Source organism: Castanea sativa, chromosome 4, assembly GCF_040712315.1.
Source record: "Castanea sativa cultivar Marrone di Chiusa Pesio chromosome 4, ASM4071231v1".
Lineage (NCBI taxonomy): Eukaryota > Viridiplantae > Streptophyta > Magnoliopsida > Fagales > Fagaceae > Castanea > Castanea sativa.
In genome coordinates this window covers 34,657,508-34,677,376 of record NC_134016.1, presented here as the reverse complement: position 1 = coordinate 34,677,376, position 19,869 = coordinate 34,657,508, and the positions used below count along the sequence as shown (strand labels likewise).

Here is a 19,869-nt window from a genome sequence, read left to right as displayed (position 1 = left end):
ACAAACGAGCATGCCAAAAATTAACAGAAGAAAGTATATAAACTGAACTGGTAGATGCTTTATTATTCTCAACATTTAATTTAAACATTCCATCACAAGCATAACCCTTTCCCACAAATAATCCCTTTTTAGTGATTACATAATTATCAGATTCCATAGTTTGCTTGAAGTCAGCCTTGTTAAGCAAAAAACTTGACATCAAATTCTTCCTCATGGACGGAGTGTAAAGTACATCTTTCAATGTTAGCACACATCCAGAAGTGAATTTTAATTTAATCTCACCACTCCCAAGAACCTTGGTTTTGCTAGAGTCACCAAGCATAACAGTTTTTTCTTCTTCAAAAAGAGTGTACAATTTGAACCAATTTTTGTCATAGCAGACGTGTCTATTAGCACTAGAATCTGCCCACCACCCTTCAACATATTGCACCATATTGATGTCTGTAATCATAGCCACTAAAGGCTCTTTGGTTACGTTAGCCTGCGGGACAAATTCACGTTTCCGAAATTTGCAAAATCGAGCAATATGCCCACTCTTGCCACAAACAAAACAAGATCTATTAAATTGATCTTGTGAATGGGGTCCTTGGTTCTTATTGTAATTTTTATTCGGGTTTTCCCTTCCTTGAGGTGATCTATTATTGTTTTTAAAGGCTTTTTTTTTTTTGTTTCAATTGACCATTTCTAGGAAAATGATTTTTGGGCATATTATTATTAGATGAAATAAGGTTTACCTTTGTGATGGAATTACCATTGCTCTCTTGTGTCATGAGTGCATCTTGTCCTCTAGCCTCCTCTTCCACACGGATGCGTGTGATCAAGGTCTCCAAGGATGTCTCCTTTTGTTTGTACCGTAAAGTCTTTTGGAACTCCCTCTAAGATTGTGGTAATTTGTCAATTATGCCAGCTGCCACCAAATTGTCTCCGATCTTTATGCCTTCAGATCTCAATTCTGCTACAATCATTTGGAAGTCTTGTGCTTGATCCACCACCGATTTTCCATCGACCATTTGGTAACGGAAAAATGCACTAGCAGCATACTTCTTTGCACCTGCCTCCTCGGTATCATACTTGCTTTGTAAAGCTTTCCAAATTTTTTTAGCAGACTTGTAAGTTGTATCATAATAATCATAGAAATGATCGGCAAGACAATCCAATAGATAAGAGTGACAATTATATTAATCTTTTGTATACTTATCTATTTTTTTCTTGATGAAGAATATATTCTTCGTCACTCATCTCATCGGTAGGAACCTTTGACGGATTCTTCTCAGTGAGGATGTAGGCAACTTTGAGAAGGCTCAAGTAGAAGAGGACCTTTCCTTTCCACCTCTTGAAGTGGGCTCCCTTAAAGCGAAAGGGCTTGTTGAGATCTCCAACAGGCTCATTTGGTTTCTCTTGTGTAGACTCCATGTGTTGAATCTCCTTGAAATTGTTGGTGCAAACACAATGATAATGGAAATAACACGAAGAGGAATTGAATAATACTTCTGAATTTTTATTAGTTTAAAGAAAGAGATTACACAACATTATTTGGACTGAGGCGCGGCACTCGCTCTCTTTAAGGAGATTCAAGCCCTTGGTTGGCTAAACTTTGTAACTGGTGCAGACCGTCTCTGACTTGTCTCCCCCAGGATACAACAGCCCAACAAGTGTCGTATGACTAGAACAACTTCTGCACAAAGTGTTCAAGCCTAAAACTCCACCAGAAAGAACACCCTTCCTTGCCAAGAATCTCTCTATTTTTTGTTTTAGTGTATATTGCAGTAACTTGGATTGTATCTGAATGGATCTATTTATAGGCTCAATTGGCCTCACGAAATTACTACCCAAATTAATCTGATTAATTAGGTCCATTATTATGATATAGTGGGTGTTACAAGATTAATTGTTGGATATTATTCTGATGGGCTAGAGTTACACAATTAATGGTGAAATAAGGAGTTTTCTAAATAATGAAAAGGCCCAAACGGATAGTCTATTTTTTGTTTTAGTGTATATTGCAGTAACTTGGATTGTATCTGAATGGATCTATTTATAGGCTCAATGAGCCTCACGAAATTACTACCCAAATTAATCTGATTAATTAGGTCCATTATTATGATATAGTGGGTGTTACAAGATTAATTGTTGGATATTATTCTGATGGGCTAGAGTTACACAATTAATGGTGAAATAAGGAGTTTTCTAAATAATGAAAAGGCCCAAACGGATAGTCCACTAAGTGGGTTAATGGCTCATTATTTTCCATAATAAAAATGGAATATTAATTCGGGTCATTTACTCACCAACGGATATGGTAATTACTCTGAATGAGCTATCAAGTAGAAGGATCCAAGGTGCTGATTCATTTCCAAATTTGACACCTCCGCCCTTCACCTACCCCTTGCGCACGTATCTGGCCCAATATTTGAGATAATTCATGGTAGCCCATTAATCACCACAATTAAAAAGAACAAAATAGTCTCTCTCCTTTTCAATGTGGGATTAAACATTTTCACTAACTCCTCATCTTCCACATTTACTCCCACATCTTTACATTTATGTTATAAAATTTATTCATTTTAATTATTTAATATTAAAATGTTCCAACATTTAGTATCAAAAATCAAGTGACCATATGAGGCCAATGATGGATCATCGTTGCTGAGTGCTGAGAGCTTTGATGATAACAAAAAAATCACCCTCCAAAATAATTCGATTGAACCCCAGCTTGATAGCAAGCTCAATAGCTCATCATGCAGCTAGAGCTTCAAGCCTTCAACTTGAGCTAAGACTAGTCTTTCTGAATTACGAACAAAAGATGGTCAAACCAAAAATGGATAGATACTCCTATCTATTAAGCATACTATTTTTTTTTTTTGTTGGGTATAAATTTGGGTCTAATATTACTATGTCCAACACATACAACAATTTTTTAAATATTTTATGTTCTTATTTATTTAAGGGTATATTACGAACTTAATTTTTAACTTTTATTGTGCGTGTTAATTTAATCCATAACATTTTAAATATGTCAATTTTGTCATTAATCTGTTATAATATCAAAATAGTCTTCACTGTTAAGTAATAGATAAAAAATAATAAAATATTAACGTAATTAACTACTAAAATATAATATTATTTTCATGTCACATAAAATAAAGGTAAAGGTTAAGAATATAATTTACACTTATAATTATTGAAATTCTTTTGTTTTATTTCCAAAGTCGTGGGAAAAAGAAAAGAAAGCCAAAGCCCATAGGGCCAATAAGGCCGAAACCCATAAATATAATATTACCTTTACCTTCCCTCCAAAAATAAAGTCCAAAAAGAGAGAGAAAAATCCAAATTCGAAACCATTTCCCCTAAAATTATTTTTCTCTTGGTTTATATATATTTATTTTTCTCTCTCTCTCAGAATTCAGAAAGAGAGAGAGAGAGAGAGAGAGAGAGAGAAATCGATTTTTTAGGGCACAAGATGGAGAGCGTGAACTCTGAAACTGAAAGACAGAGCAGTGATGATAGTAGCAGTAGTGGCAACAGTCAAAGTCGAAGAAGGGTAGGAATTCTCTACGACGAGCGTATGTGTAAGCACTCTACACCCGACGGCGATCACCACCCCGAAAACCCTAATCGGATTCGCGCTATCTGGAACAAGCTTCAAATCGCTCGCATTCCTCGAAGGTTTTTTTTAAATTTTTTTAATTAATTTATTTTGAATTTGAGCTTTGAGCTTTGAGCTTTGAGCTTTGAGCATTGAGATTGTGGTTGAGATTTGCTCTGTTTTTCTTATCTATTTTCAGGTGTGTGGTTTTGAATGCGAAAGAAGCAGAGGACAGGTTCATTTTAAATGTTCACGCCAAAAAACACGTTGATCTGATCAAGAATATAAGCTCCAAAGAGTTTGATTCACGAAGAAACAAGATCGCTGCGAAATTCAATTCAATTTATTTCAATGAAGGTTCTTCCGAATCTGCTTACCTCGCTGCCGGCTCTGTTGTTGATGTAATATCTCAGTCCAATTCTATTCTACTGCAAATATTAGCAATTCAATTTTAGTGTCAGTAGTTCGGTGGAAAATGTTTTCCATTTTCTGCATTTTCTGGTGTTTGGTACGCCGGAAAAATGTAAGTCAGCTGAAAATAAGTTCGGTATAGCAGAAAATGTTTTTCTGGTGCTCATTTTTCAAGGTCACAATCACACACAGGAAAATGTTTTCTGGAAAATGAATAATTTTCTAGAAATTAAACATTTTCGGTTGAAATAAACAGAGCTTGGGAATAATATATTTGTTTCAATTATTATTTTCAAATGAAGGCTGTTAATGGTTTTGTTAAATAGGTCGCGGAGAGAGTTGCGAAAGGAGAGTTGAATTCTGCTTTTGCTATCGTTAGGCCTCCGGGACATCATGCTGAACACAATGAAGCAATGGGATTTTGTCTGCACAATAATGTGGCTATCGCGACGAGTTTTCTTTTGAATGAAAGAGTGAGGACCAATTTTAAGCATATCAGCAATTGATTGGTTTTGTTGTGTTTTGTTGTATGTAGATACAAAAATGTGCTTCTCTTTTTCCTGTTTAAATTTCTTTTTTATACATGACAGCCGGAGTTGGGAATTAAGAAGATTTTGATCGTTGATTGGGATGTACATCATGGTAATGGTACTCAAAAGATGTTCTGGAAGGATTCCCGTGTTTTATTCTTCTCCGTTCATAGGTTCGTAGGAAAGTTTCAAGTTAATAAGGCTTTTCTCAGTTGATCATTTGAACTTTTCAGCATGGTAGTGTATTTAAAAGTTTGAGTAATGGATTCCTTGAAAATATATATTGGTCAAATTTTTATGGTATTCATTAAATTGTTTTCTTGGAAAAATTAATTTTGATATGAAGTGGATTATTGTTCTTGTGAGTGACTCGTCAAGTACTATAACAAGTTCTAGCCCATATCAGTTAGTTGATATTCTGTTACTACTGTTTGTTCCTAGTCATGGTGACTATTTAGAGTTGTCCTTACAGGCACGAGTTTGGCACTTTCTATCCTGCTAACGATGATGGCTTCTATACTATGATTGGAGAAGGACCTGGTGCAGGATATAATATAAATGTCCCTTGGGAGAACGGTTGTTGTGGAGATGCAGACTATCTTGCAGTTTGGGACCATATATTAATTCCTGTTGCCAAGGAATTTAATCCGGACATAATTATAATCTCTGCTGGATTTGATGCAGGTTTATTAGTTTTAACTTTGATTCCTCTCATTACTCCTACTTTAACGTATCTATGCATTCACTTTTGTTCACCTTTTCATGTGTATCTGTTAAATGTCATGGTAATGGCCCTACTCAGCCTTGATGGCTAGGTGGTCACCTGAGAATTTTTATCATATAGAACTAGTCCTATTTGGTGAACCTTGTATTATCATCATTGATTACCTACTAAACAGGCATTTAGAAGCAATTTATCTTCTATAACAAAAATATTAGAAATAACTATATAAAGAAATTAGTTCTGCTCCATGAAGCCTTTCAATGCTCATCTAATCAGAGTTAGTTTCAAATTAATGAAAAAGTTTCATACCTTTTTTTTTTGGGGGTGGGGTGGGGTGGGGTGGGGGGTTCAAAATCAAATCAAAGTGATGGAGATTTAACAAAAAAGTTGTACATCCTGATAGTTAATGTTAGTCCATGTAAAAAAACAACGCAATTTTGAGATAACTCTATGTAATCAGAAAGTATATTGACCACTTCATGTCGTTAGGAAAAATTATCAAGGTAGTAATTACCTCACTAGGATCTCATCAATTTTTGTACTGTGAGAAAGGGATATAGAACTGACAATTGTGTCCATAATTATTATTCTCATAACCGAGAACACAAGTTGCCATTGCTTAAGTTATAAATATGTTCCTCAAGTCAGTAAGAAGATGCCTTGCCTAGAACTTCTTATAGTTCACGATTCTAGCCTTAAAATATAGATTAGGGACCCAAGCATGCATTGGCAGTTGGCATGAATGTGATTTTAGTACCTTAAATATTTGTAAAACATTTTGACTTTTCAAATTCTGATATTGCTGGATTTCATTCATCCTGATTCTCTTATTGAAAATGTTTTGTTCAATTCATAACTTGATAGTCTGTGCAATTAAAACCAGATGTGGTTGAAAGAATGTAAGGGTGAGACCAAACAGCTAGGAGCCAGTGTTGGCCCAAGTTTGGGCTCCACCTGCGCTTTCTTGCTTATGAACATGGAGAAAAAAAAGGGTCCTGATGAGTTCTATTCAGACAAATTAGGAACGATAGGATTCTTTCTTTCTGGCAGATAGATATCATTTTTGTAATTTTCACATAATTGATAAGATGCATATTGTTCCATATGCATCTACTATGGTGAGATATCTTCTTTTTTTTTTTTTTTTTTTTTTTTTTGCATTAGAAATTTTCTTTGTATGGAAACTCCCTCAGTGATTGTAGTATTTGTTTTTAATAATAATATTCTGAAAAAAATTCTTTCAAATTATTGCTTGGAACAGCTGTTGGTGATCCTTTAGGGGGCTGTCGTGTCACGCCATATGGGTACTCAGTTATGTTGAAAAAGGTTAGCATTCAATTTGTTCATATTCTACATTAATGTTATTTTCATCATAATATCTCCTTCAGTGAATGAAGATTAATTGTGCCGTTTAGTTATATACAGATGTTATCTTAAATTGTATGATTTACTGCACACCCCAATTATGTCAGTAATGTTGTTCACTTTAGTTTTAGCACATTCCATTAGTAATTCTTCTGCAGGTGAAGCTTAGAAGAATACCTTTGTGCTTCTATGTGTTTTTTGTGTTTCCTATATAATATATTTTTTATTATCTTTTTTCAGCTGATGAATTTTTCCCAAGGTAAGATTGTGTTGGCATTAGAAGGAGGATACAATCTTGACTCTATAGCGAATTCAGCGCTTGCATGCATGCAAGTTTTATTAGAAAACATGCCTATCAATGGATCTTCAGAGGCCTACCCTTTTGAGTCCACATGGCGTGTAATACAAGCGGTAAAATAACATTGGTTACTCCATTTGTTTCCTTATTTTTTAGGGGAGGGGAGTGGGTGAGAATTGAGGACTAATTTGTTTCTAACTTCTCTGCTAGGTTATCCAAACCTCTCCTTTATCAATCTTTGCTGCATTCTGTTCTTTACTAGTCAATTGTATCTGAGATTCTTTTTATTTAACTAAGGCATATATAATCCTTTATACAGGTTCGGCAGGAATTAAAAGTCTTTTGGCCAACACTTGCAGATGAATTACCAACCACGTTAATTAGTCAAACAGCTCAAGTTCCAGTAATGTTTCTTCTCTTTTTAGTTGTTGACGTAATTTCATCTTTATCTCATCAAACTTGTGATAGTGAATATAACTTGTATGCAGAGGATTTTGTTTTTAAAACAATATTTACTTGGTAATTGTTGAATTCTTGAGGTGGAATATGACTGGAAAGTATGATGATCATTAAATATTCACTATTGCACAGCTGAAGCGTTAAATGATTTGATTATAATTAATGTAGAGAAGATATGCATCTATCTCCTGTTGTGCTTAATTCATTTATTGCCCAATTCATGTTCAAATAGAAGGGAAACATAAGGAAAGCATCATTCTTATAAGCTCTTTGAAATTAGATTTTTGGGAAAGCTTTATTTTTGATGATGCTGAAAATTGTCAATGAGCCGAATGGTCCGTGCCCTTGTTAAAATTTGCAAAGCACAAATAAAGAGAAAACCTTGTAGAGAGTACTGGTGTGGTACTGGCCAAAGACCCTACTAAGGTTAAGTTAGAAAAGAGTTTTTCTATCACTCTAGAGCATCAGAGCTAGGGTATATTATGCGTACCTCGATTTGTGAGGGCTTTGAGATTTTTATAATAGTGTAGAACTAATCTCCATTTCTTGATGGGGAAGGTATTTCCTTGTAGAGAAGATCCTCATTAATGCTCGTATTTTGTGAGATTCTTTCCTTGTAGGGATTCCTCTGACTATGGTCGGGCGTAGAATGCAAGTTATTTCCATATTAGGCTCCTTGGAGACCTTTTAGGCTATGTAGGTGCCACGTGGCTTTCAACAAAACGTCTCCCTTGGATCTGTCCACTCTAATGAGTCCATTCGTTTCCTTGCCTTTTCGTCCAAGTTATGAATTTGTCTACCAATTCTTTGACTATTAGACCAACCAAACCATCTCTTTTGATGACCTCGTCGCTCATGTCTGACTCCATTAATTGGGTCCGTTTGCTTTGGGGATTTATCCCTATTAGCTGCCCCCTCACTCCATGGGTTCGTCGCTTAATATACCAGATAGATGTGTGGGGTGACGGCAACATTTAGTCCTAGGGAGTTGTGTTTTGATTGACAGGGTGGTTGGAGTCATAAATGTTGAGGAGACACATGGCACAATTTCAGTGGCTAGTTACTTGGATCGACGCTTCGCTTCATCTTCTGTGCCGTCTCCTCTCTATATATATATATATATTTATATGTCGCCTTTCTTATCCATTTCTACTTTTCGCTACTATATTCCATTGTCAGATCACAACCGTCACCTACGAGATATGTCAGTCCGTCATCTCAATGCGTCTATTCACCGTACTGCTTCCATTTCCTGTTCACACTGTACACTTGTAAGTGCTCTCCGTCCTGTATATACCTTCCTTTTTCTCCTTTTATTTAAGTTTTATATGTCCGTCGTGTATACAGACCTATAGAGTCTTAGGAGTTTATCCGTCACTTGCAGGTGTAATAGATGTCTAGTGAAGCGTCGAGTGAACAATCGTGTGTTTGCAAAGGAACGAGCTACGATGAGGTGTACCTGTCAAGGCAAGGCGGCCTTGGTGTCTCTTATCCTAAAAGGGTTTCGTCTGCCAACTCACCTTCCGAAGAGGAAGATAAGGACGGGTCAAAGAGTGATACAGACGGAGCCTCAGAAGACGAGGAGAGCGACCAGTCTCCTATCAGAACTATCTTTGGCCCTGATGGCCTTAGGAACTTTGTCCTCCCTCTTATATGGACGGTTAACGACTTTAGTTCAACCATCCATAAAAAAAAACCTCAACACCTTATGAGAGAGGTATCAGATTCTCGTCGACGTCCCTATCCGTCTGCCATTTAAATTTGAAAAGTGCTACTATTGTGGTGTTGACGACATCGGGATGTATGAGCAGATGTTCAAGGCTGGCTTTGAGTGCACTTCACCGTCGTCTAGTCCAATACCTAGGGCTAGTCGTCACCCAGATTGCTCCGAATGCCTGGAGGATCTTTCTAGGTGCCGAGATGTTGTACGGGGTCTTAAGTAAAGGGAGTCGTCGGTTAATTGTGAAGGAGTTCTTCCACTGGTACCGTCCCTTCGAGATAGCCAAGTCCCGGGGTATTTATAGTTTCCTACCAAGGAAACTGTCTCTTAGGCTGGTGTTCAAGACTCCTGACTCTAACCGGAACTGGAAGAACCAGTATTTCTTCGTCTAGGGAGATAATTGGGTGTGCCACCCTAATGAACTACAGGACATGCCCTTTGTTGATAGAACTTAGGGCATATTTCCCCCGTCTGGTAGGTGTTCGTTTACCTAATTTGCCCGTTTATTTTATCTTACCCGTTCACTTTAACTTGTCTAATTATGTCTCTTTTTGATCGTAGCCCAAGACCGTCCAGAGGTTTCCCTCAAGCAGTGGAACGTGGAAGCTGCTCGTCACTTTGGACACTCTACCCTGGTATTGTGAGGGTCCTGAGCCTACGGATACTGCCCGTCGCTACGATACTCTCGCACACAAACGTGAGTTCGTTGCTTATTTCTTACTCTTTACTTCCTAATGTAATTTTTGTCTAATTCTTTCTTCCCATTTCCTTTGGCGCAGAAATGGAAGACGATAAGATCGCTCTTATACGGAAGAATGCCACTGAACGTGCAAAGAAGCTGCAGGAGGAGGGCGTGCCCCCTATCGGAGGGACGAGCCCAGTCAAACCGTACATCAAGAGGAAGGGGCCGGATAAGGTCGACCGTCCTACAAAGAAACCCAAGGTCCCTACAACCGTCGGAGAGACGCCTCCAGCTATCCAGTTGCCTACTCCGCCCTATCATGGCATGGGGAAGGGTCTGATAACGGCCAAAGGTCCCGTCATGGAGCAGCGCGCCCCCCTTCTCCGTGAAGATTCTCGATACGCCGTCGGGCGTCTATTGTCCATCATTAACGACGATGACTATGAAGACTTGGGCAACCATACAACTAAGGCCATGGGGGAGTCTGGCCTTTTTAGCATGGCTAAAGTGTGTAACCGTCCTCTTTCCCTTCCATCCTTCAATTATTCTTATTTCTAACATTCTTTTTACTCTTGCAGGCGATGCTTATGATAAAGGGCTTAATGGATCGTTGCCTGGCCCGAGAGAAATTGGTTGATCGTCTCAAGGAGAGGGCTGAGGCCGTCGAGACGGAGCTAAATGAGCTTAAAGCTTGGGGGGCGGTGCAGGTCAGAAAACTTGACATGACCAAGAAAGCCCTGGAAGAGTTGGAGAGGCATGTTGAGGTGCTGAAGAATGTGCTCCACGATAAAGAGGGGGAGATCTCCATGTTGAGGGAGCAAGTCCGTCGGGCTAAAGAGGATGGAAAAATAGAGTTTCGCAACTCTGACAGCTTCTTGAAAGAACTTGGCGGCTGCTACTACGACGGCTTCCAAGAATGCCTCCGTCAGGTCAAAGTTCTCTACCCTGACCTAGATGTGTCTCAGGTATCTCTGGACGATAATGCTGAAAATTGTCAGTGAGCCGAATGGTCCTCACGTGCCCTTGTTTAAACTTGCAAAGCACAAATAAAGAGAAAACCTTGCAGAGAGTATTAGTGTGGTACCGGCCAAAGACCTTCCGAAGGTTAAGTTAGAAAATGACGTTTTTCTATCACTCTAGAGTACTAGAGCTAAGGTATATTATGCGTTCCTCCATTTGTGAGGGCTTTGGGGTTTTTATAGTAGTGTAGAATTTTGATCTCCGTTTCTTGATGGAGAAGGTATTTCCTCGTAGAGAAGATCCTTATTAATGCTCGTATTTTGTGGGATTCTTTTCTTGTAGGTATTCCTTTGACTATGGTTGGGCATAGAACGCAAGTCATTTCCATATTAGGCTCCTTGGAGACCACTTAGGCCACCTAGGTGCCACGTGGCTTTCAACAAACCGTCTCCTTTGGATCCGTTCACTCTAACGAGTCCATTCGTCTCCTACCTTTCCATCCAGGTTATGAATCTGTCTACCAATTCTTTGACTGTCCGACTAACCAAACCGTCCCTTTTGACGACCCCGTTGCTCATGTCTGACTTTGTTAATTGGATCCGTTTGCTTTGGAGATTTATCTCTATCACTTTTAAACCCTATTCTATGGCTTACGGGATGTAACAAATTAAACTTTATAGTTTTAAAATTAACAAGTTAAACCCTAGAGTTCTAAAATGTAACAAATTAAACATTAGAGTTTAAAAAAACAATAAATTAAACCTTGAACCTGTATTAAACCCCCAAAAAAATTCACTTAAATGGGTTGAGGTTTGATTATTTACTGTTTGAAAACCCCAAGGTTTAATTTTTTACTTTTGGAAGTATACAGTTAATTTATTACTTTTTAAAATTTCTAGGTTTAATTTGTTAATTTTGAAACTACATGGTTTAATTTGTTACACCCATAAACCGTAGGGATTAAAATGTAAGTGTCCCTTAGATTTTTGTTTGGTTTGAACAAAAAGAACTGTGTACAAGCATGTTTGATGTATTTTTAGTCATTCAAAATGCTTTTTTTTTTTTTTTGGAGAAAGAATTGCTATTAGAGTACCATACAAAACTACAATCATTACCTGAATAAGTCTAACCATAAACACGAGATCATATATGATATATGTACAATTACAAATATGTGTTTATGTATGCAGGCATGTAACTTGTATCTTAAATAACATAATTCCTTAAAATCTTATAAAAATCATAGATATATTGTTTTTTTCCAAAATAATGGTCAGTTAGCACACTTGTTGGTCCAAACTGGGGCCTCACAGTTGTTTGAAGGATTGATGAGTTAATGAAAATTGATTTTAAATTTTTTACGGTGTCCAAGTTATGGTTAGATGATTAATAAATTCACCATTTTCTAAGCACTTAAGCTTTTAGGATATTGGCAATTTAACATAATACCAAAGCAAGTGGTCCTATGTTCAAACCTTGTTTCCGCCGTTTCAAAAATTAAATATCCCACATATTGGGACCCATTTATTAAGGGAGGTCTGAGTTCACATGTGAGGGAGAGTGCTGAAATTATAATTAAATGATCAAATTCACAATTTCTTAACAACTTAAACTTTTGGGACAGTTGGCCTATATGCATGCCTAGTTGGAGGAAACAAAGAGTACTTTTCATTCATTCATTATTCTTCTTCATCTCTGCTTATAAAAAAAATTTTATAAAAAATATCATTCTTTCTTCTTTTTCATCTCTCTCTCTCTCTCTCTCTCTCTCTCTCTCTCTCTCTCTTTTGGTCCTTTTTCATGAGTTTCCCTAAAGGAAGGGGAAGGTGAGAGATCCAGTGTTTTGCCTTTTTTTATTTAGTTGAGGAATAGGGGGTAGGAATTTTGTGATATCTATTTTATCTTTACTTCTTTTTTGCATATAATTACAAACCTTACTAAGATAGGTGTTCTTTTTTATTTTTAGAATCTTCTATTCTTGAGCTCTGATTCTGAAGTGGAGGATGACAATGGAGCTCAAGCATCAGAAGATCTTGAGGAGGTTCTTCAGGGCATTATACAACCCCTGTCGAATCTGAAAGTTGATGAAGATCATCAGGGTAAAGAGGAAACTGAGGGTATGTTTGGTAATTGTTTTTTTCTTCTTATTTTCTCTTTTCAAAAACAATTTTCTATTTTTTAGACTAAAAAATTTGTTTGGCAACCTAAAATGGACAAAAAACAAAAACTGTTTTCAAAACTTAATTTGTAAAGGAAACTGAAAACATGCAAAATGTTGTTTTCAGTTTCTAATTTTCAAAAGCCAATGAAAACACACATTTAATTTAATAAATTTGTCTCATTTAATGAGTTAGTATTAGAGTACAAATCCTAATAACAACATATTTTAGTTTAGTTTTTTTTTTTTTTTCTTCAAAAACTATTTTTTAATTTCAACTAACCAAACATGTTTTTGATTTCAAAAATACAAGAAAATTGTTTTTACTTTATATTTCTAAAAACAAGTTTTTGAAAATAGAAAACAAAAATTGTTATCAAACATAACTTGAATTTTTTGTCAGTTACTTGTTTTCTACATCTATTTAATGTCATACTATGGCCTCGAAACTGAATGCAGATAAAAACAATAATGCTTATAGGCCCTGGAGATCGGAGCTGTCAAAGATTGACGTTTGGTATGCTTCTTTTGGATCAAATATGTGGAAACCAAGATTCCTGTGCTATGTTAAAGGTGGCCAGGTAGGATACAATGATTCAAAAAAAAAAAATGCTTGCAATATCAATTTTAAAGATATTTAGAAGCAGATTCTAAGCATTCTGCCGGCGTAGAATATTTCAATCAGCATTTGAAATTTGGTCTACATAAGTTCATCCTGTGCTTAGTATCTCTATTTCCTGTTCATGAATTATGAAGTTTTGTAATTCTGCTTTTTTTTTTTTCTGTATTGTTTTATTTTATCGCACCTTATTCTTTCCCACTTTTTTTTTAAAACCTTTGGAACATTCAGGTTGAAGGCATGCAAGGGCCATGTCGTGGTTCGTTAGATAAAACTCCACCAAAGGAGATTTTGTGGGGGACTTACCCTCATCATTTATTCTTTGGCCGTGAATCTACAAGTTCATGGGGTCCTGGAGGGGTTGCTTTCCTTAATCCAGAAAGGAAAATCCAGGATAAAGCTTACTTGTGCCTATATAGAATCACGTGCGATATTTGTGATGTGGCTCTTCTTATTTCTTTTGTCTCCTTTCTATCTTTTGTTGAACATATTTCCCATTAGAACATGGAATTTCTAAATTGGATTTCAATTTGTCGTATTCTCCAACTTCTGTCACAGGCTAGAGCAGTTCAATGATATTTTATGCCAGGAGAACAATTCAAGTTACTGCATGACTTCTCCTTTGTTTGATTTGGATGATTTAATCTCTGTAGCAAGCAATGGGTCCAACTCTCTAGAGCTTCAAATGGTATGTGATGTCTGTTATGCCTGTTCTGTTTTTAGACTGGAATAAGCATATTTTTCTACTAGTAGCCCCATCAAATGACATTACTACTACCTCACATAAACAAATAGTAGAGAGTGAGGTAAAGATTCGATCCCATATAGGTTTAATTTGTTGCATTTGGGTGGGTGTTATAAATTCTATTTGATTCACCTTACTGTGAAAGTTGAAAACTGCTTTAATTTTGTGCAGAGAGGTTGGTATAGTAATGTTGTTTACTTGGGAAAGGAGGAGGACATTCCTATACTAACTATGACGTGAGTATCAAATCATTCTAAAAGCAACATTTGTAAAAAGTGTACAGAATTTTAATTAGTTTATTTGATCCTTAATGTAGGTGCGTGAACTCGGATATGGAGAGCTTCAGATCCGGGAAGCTTCCCATTGTGGCTCCATGCAAAGCATATATGAACACCTTAGTAAGGGGCCTGGTAGAAGGAGGCCAGCTTTCAGAGGAGGAAGCCATGGCATACATACAAGAAGCTACTAAAAAACCATTGTGATTGCAACTTTGTCCCCTTTTGTTGTAAATCCTCATTATTGCCTTGCTGTTGGAGGAAAAAAGCAAACCTTGGTCACCTGACAAAGAGAAGCTCGTGGGAGGAGTAAGGCAATGTCTGTGTGTGTGTTTAAAAAGTAATTTGTGCAGCTGTGTCATTTGTGCACCTTTGGCTCTCATGGGAAGATCTGCCCCTGGTCTCATATAACTTAAAAGGAGTTCCAAATATTTCCTCTAGCTCTATTTATATACAAAAAAGTTGGTTACTTATTTTTTATCATAGGCTGAGCTTGAGTGATGCATATTATTTTGTGATATCAAGCACAGCTTAAATTAGCTGCCATCAGATTGAGTATATTTCCTCTAGCTCTATTTATGTACAAAAAATTGGTTACCTATTGTTTATCACAGGCTGCGCTTGAGTAATGCATATCATTTTATGGTATCATGCAAAGCTTAAATTAGCTGCCATCAGATTGGGTATATTTCCTCTAGCTCTATTTATGTATAAAGATTTGGTCAACTGTTGTTTATCACAGGCTGAGCTTGAGTGATGCATATTATTGTGTAGTATCGTGCACAGCTTAAATTAACCGCCATCATATTGGATATAGATTTGAGTGGTGTCGGAAGCCTTAGTGTATTGTCTTTAACGATAGCCTAATATCTTGGAGGCTTCTCTACTTGTTTAGAGCAAGAATACACCAAACTTTACAAGCCATGTTGAGATTGTGTTCGGTAACCCTAGTAAAAATGCATTTGGTAATTCACGGTAAGTTACCTAATGAGCCCAATATCAGTTTCAACCCTTTTTTTGAGCTTTACGTGCCAGTTGAATGATAAGACTAATAACATCTGAAAGGTATTCCTTTATACTCTGCTCGGGGATTCTGGCTATAAAACCTTATAGGTACTTTTTGGATTGAGAAGGAGAGGGAGAAAGTAGAGTAGGGCGGTTGAAAATAATTTTCAGCCAACTCTAGTATTTTCAGCCAACTCTACTCTACTCCTCCCTCAATTCAATTTTCAAACAGGACAGGCCTTACATGAGGCAGTTGGCTAAATTTATACGAGTAAAGTTCAAACAAAAATTAACTTTATGCAAATAGGCTTTAGACAAAAACAATATCGCTCAAACATTCCAATCGATGCATTTTTACAATACACATCAATCACATTTCAGGAAAGCGAATGTCATTTATGAAAATCTATTTATATTTTCCTGTTACTGATTTTCTCCACATGCAGCAAAAGCCAAAGCCAACTTGGCATTGGAATTCTCAGGTTGCATTTTTCTTACTTTGGTGCAAGACAGCCTTGAATTAAAAAACACTATTAATCAAAACAGAAACCTGCCCTACTATAGGAGGACAAAAAATGGGTATGCTACATGCAGAATTGCAGATACCCATGACTATTTAGTGTAGTTTAGCATTGTTACAACAGAATAAATGAATGAATACAATAAACAATTCATGCGAACCAACATGTGGAATGCTGCTCTCACTCGCATGATAATTTATGCTATCATCAATTGTTTCGTCATCGGTATTTTAATGTAGCATGGCCGGAGTCACCCAAATGCTTGTGTAGTTTAGTCCTGTCATTATAAACAAGCATACAAATCCAAATAATGAATATCTATACAAGCAAAATGACAAGAGACACAGGTTGCAAATCTAACTAGTGAAAAATAAAGGTAAAGCATAGAAATAAAAGACATGAATTACCTTGATTCAAATTCCTCTCCACATGTATCACATGTGTTGCTAGAATTCTTCGATGTTGCCTGATTTGGAAGACGTCACAAATTAGAACGAAGAGCATTAATCGTAATAACAACAACATTCCATTATACATGAAAATGATAATAACACAACACAGTTCAACAATGCCCGTTGAAGACGGTGCAAACATGCTAAATACTCAATAAAGAGGTAAAGAAGAGAATTGATGAAGCATTGTTACCTTGGCTTTCTTTCCTTTGGAAGAGTTCTTTGATTTGGCAATTGTATCTTTCTTCCCAGTCCCTTTTTTATTAACATTTTGATTTGAAGACTTTTTATCTCTAGCTAACTGTTCATCCCCTTTAACATTACCATTACTCACATTTTCCGAAACAGAATGAGAAGAGGATTCTTCCTCCTCCAAGTTCGAACGATCGAGTCCATTACTCTCACTCTTTTCACTCTGTCTATGTATCTCATTGGTCGCATCCCTCATAGCCTCTCCACCATTCTTTTTACTCCTACGATTCTTTCTCTTGCTCTTCATATTATTGTATTCCATAAACTCAACCCCATCACTCTCATCCACAACACGAACCTCACTCCACGCAGCTGCCTTCTCTTCACGCCTCGAACCCACATTGTTCCTACTCTTACGTAACTCAACCCCATCACTCTCATCCTCAACACGAACCTCACTCCATGACGCCACCTTTGCCTCACCCCTCGAACCCACATTTTTCCTACTCTTACGCCCCGCCACCATCGCTTCAAGCACACCCATTTCATCGTCATCATCATCAACACCATCATCATCATCATCATCATCATCATTAACACCATCACCATCACTCTCCTCACCTCCTCCAACCTCATTTGTATCCTCAACATCATGAAATCCAATTCCATTCTCCTCATCCTCCTCGTCCTTATCCCCAATCTCTAATTCGTCTCTAATTCGCTCGCCAACCTCATCCGCGACTCTCTCCTCCTCTTCCCCAATATCTTGATCTCCTTCTTCTTCTTCATCACCAAGCGAATCACGAAACTCCGCAACTTTCTCCTTATGCTTTTTCGACTGCTCGTGATTCTTCCATTGCTTATCACTCTTAAACTTCTTCCCACACACCACACAATAGAACTCCTTCCTCTTCCTCTCCTCTTCTTCTTCCTCCTCCTCCTCCTCCTCTTCCATTCCCTTTCCATCTCCCTCCAAATCTTCCTCCTCATCAACCCTAGTCCACTCCGGCTCCACGTAAGCCCTAGCCTTCTCAATCCTCTCCTTCTCCAACCTCTTCTTCCTCTCTCTCTCCTCCTCTTTCTTCCTCTCCATCTCCAAATTCCTCTTCACCGCCATATCAATCACTCTCTTATCCCTCTTCTTCACAAACTCCGCCAATCCACGCACCGTTTCGTTGTACTCTCTCCTCGCCTTCTTCCTCACCTTCTTGTTCTCCTCCTCCATAACTCTCCTCGATTTCCGATTCACTCCGGCCATCGCATCGTACTGATCCGCCCAGCAAAAATCCATCACCGTACAAAACCCTAACCAGTAGTTATAGAACGCAGTCACCTGCACGTACGGACTCTCCAAATTCCCCATCAACGGCGCCTCCTTGATCAACCCTAACCCTAACTTCCTCGCGAAATTGATCTCGTTCGCGTAAATCTTGTCGAAGAGATCCGAATACACCTTGTAGAACCCGCGACCCGAGTCGGAGTACCCGGAAAAGACGGTGTTGGAGAAGAAGGAGAAGAGGTTTGGAATCGCCGAGTTTGGAGCGACCGAGTTGGAGTTGAGATCGGAGAAGAGGATCTGAGACCGGTGCGAGTCGTACCAGGCTCGCTCTTTCGGGTCGGAGAGGACCTCGTAAGCTTGGGCTAGCTCTTGGAACTGAGCGGTGGCTTCGGCATGGGATAAGCCAGACTGGACGAGCTTGTCAGGGTGGCGTTGCAAGGCGAGCTTCTTGTACGCCGACCGAATTTCGTCGGCGGCGCAGTCGCGGCTCAGCCCTAGGACTTCGTAGTGGCACCGCTTCGCCGCCGATTCCATGGTCTTGGTTTTTTTTGGGTCTCCAGTTTAGTTCAAAAACACGGTGGAACATTTTTGAGGCGGTTTTTATATATAGGGTTGAAGAGAGTGGCGTGCAATGCACCTGAATTAGTTAAACTACAATTAGTTTAAAAAAAAAAAAATGAAAATTAATATTTACAGTATAATACGAAACAAAGATAAAATAACTGCGAAAAAATAAAGAAAAAGAAAAAATAAATGAAAAACAGAGTAAAAAAATTCAGGTAAAAGATGCCTTAAAGTTTGAGCTCGAAGAGAACGAAGGATTTGTTGAAATAAAATAGCAGACAATGGAACTCGACATTGTGCTTAAATTTTCAAAAAAAATTAAATGGCAAAATATACATAAAATATGACATTGCTAATGTTAAGTTTCATTTATAATTTGATTTTGTTAAAACTGAATTTCAAAATAAAGATATTTTGTTAAATAATTTTAAAACAGAGTCATTTTGTTACATAGTTTATAAATTAAGGTTGAATACCCATTTTTATCTAATAGAATGTGAGTTTGGTTAGACTCTCTACGTTGGTGAGTCCTAGTTGGCTTAAAATTTTTTAATTTGCTTAATAGTAGTTCGTTTAAAACTCTCATTTTAACATAATAAATACTAAATTAATAAAAAAAAAAGTGTAAAATTGTGGGACTATCAAAGTTTATGTGATAAAATATTAGAAGGTCAACTAATAGTCAAAAGTCTTCAGTTTGTTTAAAACTCTTCATATCATAGAGTAATAATTGGTACAAAACTCTTCATGGTACTGTGTAGTAGTTGATTTAAAAATCTCTAGTTTACTTAGTTGTAGTCAGTTTAAAAATCTTATTTTGACATAATAAATATATTAATAAAAAAATGATGTATAAAATTGTGAGACTACCAAAACTTTATGTGACAAAATATTAGAAGATTAATAGATAATAAATCGTCTTCAAATATTATATAAGGTAATTACACTTCCTTCTATTAAGGTTTGGGCGAATGAAGAAAGGAAGACAGGAGAGACGTGCAAAAAAAGAGGAAATATCTAGGTAAAGGAGCCATCGCCTCCGCATTCAATTTACTGTACCAACTCAGCTAACCGCATTCATAAATGAATGATCCCTGAACAATAATCTCATAGCACACTCTACCACCTCCAGCAAAGTCTTGATAGGACAAGCATCCAAACTAATGCCTTAAGTTGTACAGGCAGAGCTCAGATGCAATGGGAGAGACTATATAAAGGAAAGAAATCCCTCCAAGGAAGGGGACCATAAATTAAGAAAAAGAACAAAAAAACTATGTAGCATCCCCCTGTATTAAGGACTTGAAACTTTTTATGAACATTGCCT

The 19,869-nt window shown here is 37.3% G+C and overlaps 2 protein-coding genes across 3 annotated transcripts; one reads left to right on the top strand and one right to left on the bottom strand.

Moving 5' to 3' along the window:
* Positions 1 to 3,331: 3,331 nt before the first annotated feature.
* On the top strand, positions 3,332 to 15,180 carry LOC142631463 (histone deacetylase 5). 2 transcript variants are annotated; one of them, XM_075805637.1, is made up of 14 exons: positions 3,336 to 3,666; positions 3,786 to 3,987; positions 4,324 to 4,470; positions 4,588 to 4,700; positions 5,000 to 5,211; positions 6,513 to 6,577; positions 6,857 to 7,027; positions 7,234 to 7,317; positions 12,702 to 12,852; positions 13,353 to 13,474; positions 13,744 to 13,937; positions 14,071 to 14,200; positions 14,429 to 14,493; positions 14,574 to 15,180. In XM_075805637.1, the coding sequence occupies exons 1-14, from the start codon at positions 3,461 to 3,463 to the stop codon at positions 14,737 to 14,739; spliced, it is 2,028 nt and encodes a 675-aa protein (XP_075661752.1). In that variant the 5' UTR covers positions 3,336 to 3,460; the 3' UTR covers positions 14,740 to 15,180. The 2 variants fall into 2 exon arrangements, 1 of the variants encoding a protein (XP_075661752.1); XR_012843612.1 differs by lacking the exons at positions 13,353 to 13,474; positions 13,744 to 13,937; positions 14,071 to 14,200; positions 14,429 to 14,493; positions 14,574 to 15,180 and adding exons at positions 9,655 to 9,790; positions 9,873 to 10,930; positions 11,078 to 11,239 and having other exon boundaries at positions 3,332 to 3,666; positions 12,702 to 12,855.
* Positions 15,181 to 15,932: 752 nt separating this feature from the next.
* On the bottom strand, positions 15,933 to 18,581 carry LOC142631627 (DNAJ protein JJJ1 homolog). The gene is made up of 3 exons (XM_075805838.1): positions 16,704 to 18,581; positions 16,466 to 16,524; positions 15,933 to 16,335 (listed from the first exon to the last, which is right to left on the bottom strand). The coding sequence occupies exons 1-3, from the start codon at positions 18,513 to 18,515 to the stop codon at positions 16,278 to 16,280; spliced, it is 1,929 nt and encodes a 642-aa protein (XP_075661953.1). The 5' UTR covers positions 18,516 to 18,581; the 3' UTR covers positions 15,933 to 16,277.
* Positions 18,582 to 19,869: the final 1,288 nt, after the last annotated feature.

What these genes read in the sequence shown, in the direction of transcription:
- LOC142631627 (XM_075805838.1), bottom strand. Translation starts at nt 18,515, where the DNA reads ATGGAATCGGCGGCGAAGCGGTGCCACTACGAAGTCCTAGGGCTGAGC. An exon ending in CCAAAGGAAAGAAAGCCAAG is followed by an intron (nt 16,525 to 16,703) that starts GTAACAATGCTT and finishes CTTCCAAATCAG; the next exon opens with GCAACATCGAAGAATTCTAG. An exon ending in GGAGAGGAATTTGAATCAAG is followed by an intron (nt 16,336 to 16,465) that starts GTAATTCATGTC and finishes TTATAATGACAG; the next exon opens with GACTAAACTACACAAGCATT.
- LOC142631463 (XM_075805637.1), top strand. Translation starts at nt 3,461, where the DNA reads ATGGAGAGCGTGAACTCTGAAACTGAAAGACAGAGCAGTGATGATAGT. An exon ending in TTATTCTTCTCCGTTCATAG is followed by an intron (nt 4,701 to 4,999) that starts GTTCGTAGGAAA and finishes TTGTCCTTACAG; the next exon opens with GCACGAGTTTGGCACTTTCT. An exon ending in ACTCTCTAGAGCTTCAAATG is followed by an intron (nt 14,201 to 14,428) that starts GTATGTGATGTC and finishes AATTTTGTGCAG; the next exon opens with AGAGGTTGGTATAGTAATGT.